Source organism: Arvicanthis niloticus, chromosome 2 (assembly GCF_011762505.2).
Source record: "Arvicanthis niloticus isolate mArvNil1 chromosome 2, mArvNil1.pat.X, whole genome shotgun sequence".
NCBI lineage: Eukaryota > Metazoa > Chordata > Mammalia > Rodentia > Muridae > Arvicanthis > Arvicanthis niloticus.
The window spans coordinates 8,688,916-8,700,363 of record NC_047659.1 but is presented as its reverse complement, the minus strand read 5'-3'; the positions used below and the strand labels follow the sequence as shown (position 1 = coordinate 8,700,363).

The 11,448-nt window shown below is 50.5% G+C and overlaps 1 protein-coding gene across 8 annotated transcripts in view; it reads right to left on the bottom strand.

The window, feature by feature from the left end:
* Window positions 1-438: 438 nt before the first annotated feature.
* The window catches only part of Ass1 (argininosuccinate synthase 1), a 49,105-nt gene continuing 38,095 nt past the window's right edge, over window positions 439-11,448 (bottom strand). For 2 of the 8 annotated variants that reach the window (XM_034494981.2, XM_034494980.2), the window contains 4 exons: window positions 10,884-11,015; window positions 6,383-6,539; window positions 2,126-2,191; window positions 439-734 (listed from right to left, as the gene is read on the bottom strand). In XM_034494981.2, coding sequence (XP_034350872.1) covers window positions 689-734; window positions 2,126-2,191; window positions 6,383-6,539; window positions 10,884-11,015 — 401 coding nt within the window. In that variant the 3' untranslated portion in view covers window positions 439-688. Of the gene's footprint in view, window positions 735-2,125; window positions 2,192-6,382; window positions 6,540-9,981; window positions 10,799-10,883; window positions 11,016-11,448 lie in introns of those variants that run through there. The other 6 variants (XR_013108504.1, XR_013108503.1, XR_013108507.1 and 3 more) reach the window with 6 other exon arrangements.

The following is an 11,448-nucleotide window of genomic DNA, read 5'->3' as shown; positions in this document are numbered from 1 at the left end:
CTTAAGAGTGTTTGTTGCTCTTGCAAAGGATCGAGTTTGGTTCTCAGTACCCATGTCTGATGGCTCCATAATGGCTTGTATTGCCAGCGCCAGGAAATCCAATACTTCAGAGTTCTGTGGACACCTGCACTCATGGACACGCCCCATTATATATATGATATATAATATTCAGGTGCACCCCATTATATTTATCTGTATATATTATATATGGTATATAATAATATATGCCATATATAATATACATGTGTACCCCATTATATGTATATATCACATTTGTTTGCATAACATATATAAACATATATAATATACATGTGCACACCTATTATATTTATACATATATATGTACAGATATACATGTATGGTATAATACACTATTTAAAGGAAAACACAAAGGTCGGGCTAGGCATGAGCACACAGGCACACACGCAGAGACAAATAAAAGAGTAATGTAACTTCTTTTAATTGTCATTTTACGCTTTCTGCAGCTGCCTGCCACCTCCCCTTCCCTTCGATGACCACTTTTGTAGGCTATAGGGGACCAGGGAACAAAGCCTGCGGGGGTTGGGGGGGCACAGCAGCTCCAGTCAGGTGGTAGAGAACAAGCTACAATTACAAATTTATCACAACAATTAATGCTGAGGCCTGGGAGAGCTGCAGAGTGGGGAGGCCCGTTCTTCTTTGTCAGGGTCTATTTGGCAGTGACCTTGCTCTGAAGGCGATGGTACTCCTTCAGCCTGTAAACCAGATGGAAAACAAAGAAAAATGTAATTTCACAATAACAACATGCGCTCCGTTCAATTAATTCAGGCAGGATGGGGGTGGTGGGGGCAGCTGTTTGTTAAGATGTTTATGAAGTTGTCTTTTTCTTCGGTCCCCTCTCCTGCCCTAGCCTCCCCTGGCTCCTCCAATCAGGATAATGTAATTAATTTATCAGAGGGGAAAACATTGTTTGTCATTGTTGAAGATAAAGCATTTAACAGGCAATAGGAGAAATGAAGAGGCCATTATGTTCTGGGCCATTTCAAAAGGCTTATGGGGTTATAAGCCACAGACGAAGCAGGAGGCAGGAGGTGGAGGGGCCTGGGAGCTCTGGCTGCAGAGAGGTCTCTGGAGAGCTGGGGTGGCTCTAGGGGACCCAAGGAACACTGCCAGACAGAGAAGCCATCTTTATCTTCCTGACACAGGCCCCATGAATCTGGAATTGTCAATGAAAAACCCAGAGTTGGTCTTCCCAGCTCAGAACCATGACTCCTCTCTGACTGACTCCAGGCAAGTTTCTTAACCATTCTGGGCCTATGTCTGGGGAATTCTCAAATCTCTCAAAGAATTAAAGCAAACTCGGGGCTGGCAAGATGGCTCAGTAGGTAAAGATATTTGCTGCTGATCCTGAAGGACTGAATTTGATCCCTGGGGCCTACATGGTAGAAGGTGAGAAGTGACCTTTAAAAGTGTCCTCTGACTTCCATATTAAGAAAATTAAAAAACAAACAAAAACCATATACCTAAATGTAATAAAAGTTTTAAAGGATGAAAATGAACTGGAGCTCAGGCTCGGCTTGGCTATGGCAGCTGCCGTGATGAATGGCCTTGCTTGTGTCTTTGAATGTATCAGCCCTGGACACCTTTAGCTGTTAGCTTTATTTCCATAGGCTCCTATGGGAATCACTGGGAAGTTGGGGGCACCTTAGACCCTCTCTTGAACCTCCTGGAGATTGAAAAGGGGTCTGAGTCCCCCATATCCAAGCAACTTCAGGTAGTGTATATGATGCCTCAGTGACTTGCCAGCGGACCCTCCAGCTCTGAAACAGTGGCAGCGTAAAGATTCTATTGCCCTTCAGGGCATTTCCTCAACTAGTCTTTCCGGTCAAGGAACCCCATGTCTTTGTTGCGATTGTTAGGGTGATGGTTAGAGCCTAGGCCGGGATCCAGGGAGTCAAGTGTCCAGGTCCCTCAGATTCTGTTGGCTATCAGGCCCCATTGAGAACAGGAGCTGACTGGGTGCTGAGGAACTAGAGGTGGGTGGTCAGAAACATCATGGTGTGTGAAGGGTCAGCATCACACCAGGACCTGCTTTCCATAGCCGCAGGCCTCTGGTGATCGGCATGATCCAGAGTTTCTCTCTCACCTGAGCGAGTTGATATTGATGAAGCCGGTAGCGTCAATGGGCTCATAGTCACCCTGCACGTTCATGCTGCAGGAAAAGCAGAGCTTAGTAAGGCCAGGCCACCCTGCTCCCGAGTCTCTTCTCTACTCAGTCTAATTCTGGGAGCCCTGTACGGGGCCAGGCGCCATGCTGGCAGGTGATGGCCAGGTAGCCTCCAGAAGCCTCTATCCTGAGTGTAAGTCTCAGGAGGCAGCTAGAGGTGTCAGGTTGGGTCCCAGCTCCACTAACTCTGGGCCTGTGAATTCTTCCTGCTGTTTGTAAACTGAGGTCCTCCACAGAGCCAGGGCCTGAAATGGCCCATGACATCTAATATTTACATCTGGAGCAGCTTATGGGCTCTCTGGAGCTGAGGGAGGCTGGTAGGTATTTACAACATGGAGTCCCACAGTCACCTTTACCCTGGTTTGTCCAATCTTGCAGACCTTATGGAACTATCCTGACACCCAGACACCCCATGGTCAGAGCATCCTGACAGCATCTGTCACCTACAGAGAGGTTGGCCTCAGTATAGCTGCCCCCTCTGCAGTTTCTACCCTTCAGCTTGTCTCCCAAAGGTATCCACCCCAGCAGCCATCCTGGTCTGTCACCTATCTCAGATTGTCTAGGGAAGTGTGCAGGTTCCCAGGGCTGAGCAGGAGCCTTGGGAATGTGAATATCAGTAGCTTTCGTCATTGCCAAGGGCTCACATGAGGTCACAGGGCTTGCACATGGCAAGCACTTGCTGTGACTGACATCCAGCTGTCATTTATTCCGGCATTTACTGGGCACTCTTGGGCCATCTGGGCCGGAGTGGAGGAAGCAAGATTAAGAGCATTGCATGCTGCACGTGCAAACAATACTGTTGCCCACCACCTCAATATTTGGCACTTGTGGCCCTGCAGTTTCAGTCACCCCTGACTTCCAGCTCTTAATCAGCTCCTTGTCTTTAATCTGGAACAAAGCAGTCTCAAGGTTTTCGAGGACAAGGAGGTGGCCTGTCCCCTCAGGAGCTCTCTCTTGAAGAGGTAAGACTGAGAAGCAGGTGAGAAGAACCTGCCATCATGTGACTAAGGCCATGCCTCTGGTTCTCTGGGGACATCTACCCCCTCTTTTGGTGACCCTGGGCAATGAACCCACACCTCCAACTCAACTGTGACCCCTTTCCTAAAACACATGCTACCAGCAATGGTGGCGCTAATAATAGCCCTGGCACTGGAGTAGAGAGGAGAAAGCTAGCCTGGGCTGTATGGTAAATCTCTGACTCTCTACCCTTGGTTTTCCCTAAAACACACTGAGTCTCTGCACTTGTCCCACAAGGCCTGGAGTTTTGACCTTGATGCTGTTCCGGTCCTGAAGTCACTTCATGCTAAGCCCTCTATGACTGGTCTACTGGTTTTTTCTTTCCTTCTTCTCCAGAGTTTCCTTTGGGGTTTGGGTCCTGACAACACCAGGATCTGACCACTGACAAATATGCTCCCTCTGGAGGAAAAGACTGGGTGTCCTTTATTGTGTCTACATAGTTAGGAAAGGCTGGTCTAGACGAGGGTACCAGCTTGTGCAATAATATTCAAACCTTGCTTGGGTGGGTGCATTTGTGAGCGCCGGGAATAAACGAGGCTCAACATCACTTGCTCCTTACCGTCTGGCTAGCAAGCTCTGGAAATTCAGCCTCACCTCTTTCCGAAACCCTCACCTTTATGAGCACCCCCGTACTCAGTTCTGAGAGCAGACTGGCGGCTGCGCCCTTCCCTCACCTGGACCACAGGGTCCTCTTTTCCCTCTGCCTCCCAAGTCAAAACAAACTTCACGCCATAATCCTAGCACTTTGGAGGCTGAAGTACAGGAGGAGTTCAAGGTCATCATCACATTGCATCTAAGGAGGACCTGGGCTATAAGAGATCTCATCTCAAAAACAAACAAAGCAACAACAACAACAACAAAAACCAAACAAACAAAGCAACAAAACCCTCCCCCGCCCGTTTGCAAGACAACCTGGACAAACAGCTCCAGGAGCCCCTCAGAGACAGCCCACCAAGGACAGCCCTGCCCCGTGAGGCTGCCCAGAGTCCCAAGAGGAGCTTGTTTGAGAATGGAAAACCTCTTTTTCAAATAGTGCTTTGGTGTGTGTCAGGGGGGTTGGGGTGTGGAAACAGAGTTTACAATGATTTTTTTTTTTACCTCCTCTGACGGTCTACAGAAAAACCTCTATGCTTTTATTTTTGCTCATTCGAGTGGCTCTGACCCGCTCTGTAATTACATTACTTTCTACCTACTGCGCCCGGCATTTCCAGCTCCGCCACCTCTCGCGGCTTCCTCGCTGGTCCCTGTGACGCTGTCACTCAAGGGCTTTCAAGTCAGCGATGTAGAAATCAAAAAGAAAAGGGAAATGGTCGGAGACACAGTGAGAATAAGTGCCTCTGCTTTTTTCTCCGTCTTCCCCCTTTCCCTTTTACTTTATTCATTTAGTCTCCCTGAGTGAGACTGTAAGGTTTAATGAAGGGTTGGGCAGATTATTAGAGGCTGTTCATTTGGAGGGGGAGGGGAGAAAGAGCCAGAGAGAGAAAGAGAGAAGATAATTTGACATTTACCCCGACTGATCTAAACTGATTCGGTTATATTTATGGCTTATAAAGTGTTTAGAAAGATTGAAGTGGGGGGGGGGGAGGAAGCAACTCAACGCGGCTGGGAGAAGGGAAGGAGAGAAATAATATTGAATGCCAAACAAAACTCGTACTTTAATTCCAACTCATCCCTGGGAGGGCAGGCAGGCCTCAGCCTGAGCCAGCTGGGGCTGGGGTCCTCCTAGGTACTTCTGGGTAGTGCTGCCTGTCCCTGTGGGTTTGTTCCTACACACAGTTTGGCCAAGTGGCTCCCAGAGGAGATGGCTGGCTTTCTCGGGGCAGGCTGCCCTCAGTCATAAGCAAAGCCTGTGTCTCCCATGTCTCCCATGTCAAAACAAACGCTGGGCATAGACATGGAGGATGGTTTAGGCAGTACCAGCTTAGGTGGCTCCCTGTCTGTCATGGGTTCCCCTGCTGTCAGACACCTTCTGCTTGGTCTTTCCAGAAGGAAGCTCCTGGAGGCTCCATCTGGGTTCCCTGGTTCTCTCCCTCCACCTCAGTGGCCTCTTCCATCCACAACTTCAGAGAAGAAGCTTGAGGCCCTCCAATGTCCCCTCATTCTGTACTCACTGCCTAAAAGCAGACTGGCTATCTCAGAGGTGCCTACACTTACATCTGAGACTCCCCAACTCTCATTTCCTTACAGCTGGGGTGTAGGTCCATGACAGAGCATTTGCCTAGTGAGTGTAAAGCCTTGGGTTCTATCAGCACTAACGACAGAAAACACAGCCATGCCCCACCCATCCCCAGTGTGTTCCTGCACATTGACGTCCCCTCCATATCCAGTGCAACTCCTAAAGATAGGTTGACTCAATCTGGTTTTTAGGGATCACCAACCCAGTCCAGACTGCCAGCATTGCTCACTGGCAACCTTATGACCACCCCTGCCAGTGTCTACACTTGCCTCTGTGCACTCCATGAAAACCATTCTTCAGAGCAGCCATAAGGACCTGAACATCTGATTCTGCCCTTCTTACAATCTGGCTCAGTCTCCACAACCTGACTTCTTAGTTTCCTTCCTCCCTGGTATCTTTCCTTGTATGTCTGGATTCTACTAAACCCTTGCCAGGCTTAGTACCAGGCTTAGAACCAGAGGTGCTGCCCCTGGAATACACATCCTCCAAGCAACTCCTGTTAAGAAAGGTGATCCACAGCCTAACTTTTATACCCAGCCAGACTATCCGTTTCCAATTCTGCCATTTTTCCTAATCCACATTTCAGCTTGCCTGCTTCCTTTCTTTTATTGTTTTGATTTTTGGGACAGTCTCATGTGGCTCAAAGTATTACTTTGCATCAGAAAATGACACTGAATTTCTGATCTTCCTGCCGCTACTGACTGAGAGCTCTGGTGATGTGCTCTACCACCCCTGGTTTATACAGTGCTGGAGCTGGAACTGGGGCTTCCTGTACACTAGGCAAACACTCCTAGCCACAATGCCTAGCTCGCAGCTATCATTTGATCAACGCTTTTCTTCCCACCTGGGCTGTAGGTTCCATGACATTACAGATGTGTCCATCATAACTGGTATCTCACAAAGAGCTTGACATGAGATCAGCAAAAATGTGCTGGAGAAGTTGCTCAGACAAGCCCAGATGGGCTAAGGCATGGGGAACCTACCTCACCAGCTCTTCATTGTATAGTGAGAGTGGAGACTCTCGGCCGAGGATGTACACTTGGCCCTTGAAGACAGACACTTGCACCTTCCCTTCCACCCTCTCCTGGGACTTCTCGATGCAGTGGCGAACAAATTCACATTCAGGGCTGTGCCAGAAACCTGCAGGAAGGAAGAATGAAGGTGTTGTGGATGGCTTCAGGCCAGGGCACAGGAAGGATGCGGATATAGGAGTGGAAGCCAAGGCATGACCCTCTGATAGGCTTGGGTCTGCCTTACTCACTCATAAGCACTGGCATGATATGTCATTGTTAATGAGTTGAGAAACCCACTCTTGTGTCCCCATCCAATCATCTTGCAAGAAATAACCTCCTTGTCCCCATAGGCCTAAAGGTCAGAAGGAAAGCATACCCCTGCTTCATGCACAGACATACACAGAAGTTATGGAAAGACTCTGACCCTGACCCAGGAGGGTTCCATTTTGCTAAGGAGAGCTTGGATAGGGTTCAGTGGCACATGCCATGGGGTTAAGCAATGAGGGTACCCAGGAAGGCCAGCCTGGTTTGTGGTCAGACAGGCTCTGGGGCTCTGGGGTCTTCAGCTGTTTCACGTCCCGCAAAATAACACAGCAGTACTGAGTGAAGCCCTTGCACCCAACAAGCACTGGGTATGCAGGGCTGCTTTGAATGGTGCCCTGGGTAGGCCCTGAACTATTCTCTCTGTCCTGTGACCCTGTACTCCAAGGGAGAAGGAAGAGGAGGCTCATCAGAGCAAGCAGTTTGTCCAAGCTGACCCAGTCTGTGAGTGGGAGCTGAGTGGCAACGACTATCTCCTGTCATAATAGGTGCTTTCCTCTATATGACCAGAGCATCCTTTATTTGCATATGGGACTGAAGGTGCCTGGGAAGCACACTTCTTCCCCCAACATCCTTGAATGGACAGCCATTCCTTTAGGAAAGAGCAAAGGCCCCAGTACCAAGGGACACCAGGTGGCCATAGTCAGGGTTGGAGGAGGGGCAGTCCAGGCACAAGGTTTTTGAAAGAGCCAGGAAGGTGAGCCCACCTGGGCAGCTGTGGGGCCAGATGGCCTGTGATCTCATACCCTGATAAGAGGGTAGGTTAGCAGGGCCTAGCCACTGTTAGAGGCCCGGTGGGGCACCACAGAGAAGGGGTGGGCTCAATCTGGTGTGTGTGTGTACAGCAAGATATGGTTACTTAACTGCTCTGCAGGGATGTGTAGATTCAGCTAGCACTTAACTCTGCTGTTCAAACTCTATGCCCTCTGAGGCCCCTCACTGTAAACTGTGAGAAAGGCCCAGAGAAGGAAAGAACCTGTACAAAGTCACACAGTAGGACTGCGGCAGAATTCAGGCCTGATGGATTTCTTCTAAACCAGGAACTTTAAAACACCATTGGATTCTTTGGGAGGGACATCAATCACCCTTCCCCGGCATCCCTGTGTCCTGCCTGCTCTTTGATTTTCTCAGCTGGGATAATTAGTCCATTATGCTCCCAGGCTGGAAGGCAGCGGAGATGGAGCTGTTGATAGGAAGGGTGGAGATCAGCACAGGAGCCACTGGTCCTGGCTTTATCTTGGGATCTGTTTCTCTAGCCCACAGGGGTCTTTGGCTCAAGTTTCTTTTCCCAGTGGACCTGGTCTGAGATGGGCCAGCGAGCCTGGTCCCATGGTGCAGGGGAGATCCTGCATGTTCAGGCCTGTGGTGCACAGTGGGTGGGGCTTGGGGCTGAACTGCAGAGAGCTCCCCTTGCCCAGGCCCAGGATACAGGGTCTGTTCTGATTGGAACAAGTGTCTGTTAGAGTTATACACTATACCCATTTTCCGGGTGAGGGCAGGCGGGGGGGGGGGGGGGGGGGGGGCGGTGTGCTAAGCAGGTGAGCTACAGCTACTAAATAAAATGTTTCATCCGGGTCCTGAAGCTGGAGTCCGGCTAGGCGGACCTGGAAGAGAATCTCACCGAACTCTGTCTGGCCAGTAGGGAAATCAGGAAATGGGGACGAATAGAGGGAGATGACCAGGCAGACCCAGGGACAGACAGGGACAGTGGTCCCGGAAGCCTGTGAACCTAGGGGGACTTCCTCTGTGTCCCAGTCTCCCCATTTGTGCCCTGGGGCCACAAAGAGCCTAGGGAGCTCTAAGGTAGGGTGGTGGGCTGTGAACCGGGGGTGCTCAGTGGGAGGGGAAGAGACCCCAGCATGGCTTAGCCCTAGAACCTTTGGGATTTACAGGAGGGGAAACGGAGGGAGGAGGAAACAGATTTACCTAAGACCATAAAGCCAACCAGAGGCAAAGCCTCCCAGCACCCACACTAGAAATCACACCAGGTCTTGGTTATTTAGCGGTTGCTGGCACTGTCCAGATGCACAGTGCACCCATGTCATGGTCCTTGGAGTGACCATTTCCACTCTTCAGATGAGACAGCTGAGACGCAGGGAGAGGAGCGGCAGCACCCAGCTAAGCTGGGCCTGCGGTCTGTCTCCTTCCAGCCAGTAGCCAATCAAGCAGCACTCTGGACTGCCAGAGGGCTGGATATCACAGGACTCAGGCAGAGTTAATGTCAGCAATAACGGCCTGGTCCAAGTCTTGCTCCCTGCCTCGCTCCTCTCTCCGCTCCAAGGTTTTAGTTCCTTTGAAAGCTCCTAATCGCTCAGCCTCATTTTGGGATTTGCAGGGCTCATTGCTGGCTGACAGAGCAGGGACTCAACCCAGGTGCTGTGCCTGTAGCCAAGGCTTCCTGTGTGTGTCACGGTGCCCCCGAGTCATTCCTTGCTAACAGCTTCCCAGGTCCCGTGGGAGTGACTTTTGAAGCCAGCCTGTCTTAGATTCAACCTTTGTAATTTATTAGCCAAATAACCTCTGATCAAGTATCTTTGTCTGCCTGGGCCTCAGTTTCCCCACCTCTGTGCTGCCAAGGTTAGGTAATGCCTATCAGGTGCCTACTCCAGTACCAGCAAGACAGTAGACAGGGAGACACTGATACTGTGGGATCCCAGAAGCCCGCTCTCTGTCCTCTGCCAGGCTCAGCCCTCAAGATGCCTCCTGGGCACTCAGGCCAGGTGCTCTCTGCTCTCCCCTACGCCCTGCCACGTCTTAATGTCAATCTCACTTTGTAACCAGAATCCACCTTTTAGCACTGAAGTCCCGCAGAGCCAGTAGGAAGCAATGATATTTAAACACCTGTCTGTACCTGGAGAGGGGGATTGCACTTCAACACTGAGAACAATGGCAGAGAGAAGGAGTGCCAACGAAGGCTGGGATGGATTCCAGCAGGCCTGGGAGGATGGGGATGGGGACAGGTGTGGCCAGAGGCCTCAGCCAGGCGGCTATGACTGACATCTACCCAGACACTTAGACTTCCGGCCCACAGAACTGCCCTGGTTGGCTGTAGGCACCAGCCTGTTTTCTGAGAGGCTGCCTGACAGAATCCTCCCAGCTAGGGAGGTGCAAATATTATAGACAAGATCAGAAAGTAAATGAGTGTGAACAAGCATGTGCATGGGTGTGTGTGCATGTGTGTGTTTGGGTCGTAGGTGTACAATAGCACACTCAGCCCTGCTTTGGTCATTTTAAAGACAGGGTCTTACTGTGTATCCGGGACTGTCTTAAACTTGTCAGGATCAAGAGTGGTCATCGGCTTCTGTCATCACCGATGTAGGTCGTGTATGCCTTCAGGTCTCCGCTGAATCAACTCTGCTCTGCCACCGCAGACTACGGGGACATTAAGGCTGTGTTGGATTTCACATAATTTCCATATGTCATGAAAGTTTGGTTTCCTTTCCCACCATTTTAAAGTTTAAAAAAAATAAAAGTTTAAAATGATTCTTAGCTCACAGGTGGCAGAAAGATGGGCATCAGGCCAGGCCTGACCAGGGACCGTGGCTTAGGGCCCTTGGATCCCACTATGAAGACTGTATGTAGAGTCTGAGTTCCTGAGAAGCAATGCTTGTCTGGAAGGTGTGACCACCCGTGCTGGGCACTCGTGTGCTTCTCCGCACATCCCACACTGGAGGTTAGTAGCAGTGTCTCCTATGGACAGACCAACAGGGCCCAACCCAGCCCTCACCCCCACCTCCAGACCTGGTCCCAGCCTGCTTCCTCATCTGTAGAAGGAGCCTTTGACCACCAGGGAGGTTTGTGGGAGCCAGGCAGGTTGTCTGGAGCTCTTATCTTGCCGAGTACCTGGTACCTGCTGGATCCAGTCTGGCTGACACGGGAAAGGATGCATAGTCCTTTTTTGACGTGTAATGGATACGGCTGAACACCTCTGGAGGCTGCCCTGTCTCCCTTGGCACTCACAGAAAGGCCACCCCACTGTCCCTTCCTCTCTCCCTCACCTCTGGTCCAGTGTTGACACCCTTCCATGTGTACTTCAGAGTGCTGAAGAGAGCAATGTGGGTGGGGCTAGATGGGAGGAAGGTGTGCTCGTAGAAGAGAAGGTCTGAGTCCTAGGAGGACTGGGGGTGGAGCACAAGGGACTTGTACATACCCGTGTATACGAGCTCTGCGAATTTGAGGCCCAGGCCCTGCTTGATTTTGCGTACTTCCCGATCCATGGTGAAGGCCTCTATGTCTAAATGAGCGTGGTAAAGGATGGTCCCTGCTGGGGTCTCGTAGATACCTAGCCATTTTTCCAGGCAGGGGGAAAAGAGAGAGAGAGAAAAAGAAACACATGAAACCCAAACTGTCAGCAAATGACAAAAAAAAAAAAAAAAAAAAAAAAAAAAAAATAATGACTTGTCTGACAGGAGACAAGCCAGTCGGACCCATTCACTCCCAGCTTGCTGCAAAATGCGTCTGTCATTATGTTCATGCTGGGGCCACGACAGTCCACTCTGCGGCTTGTGGAGAAAATGTCTAGATGCCCCCCTTTGAAGAGGCCCTCAGACTCGGGAAAATGACAGGGTTTCTGAGCAGCGCACCCCCTCCCCAGTGCATGCCCACCGGCCTGCAGTTGAAAACCTGTAATTAAACCAACTATGGTGGAGCCCAGGGCCCCAAATATCCCTTCCTCCCTTCCACCAGGGAGTCAGGGGAGGGGGGACGGCCATGCA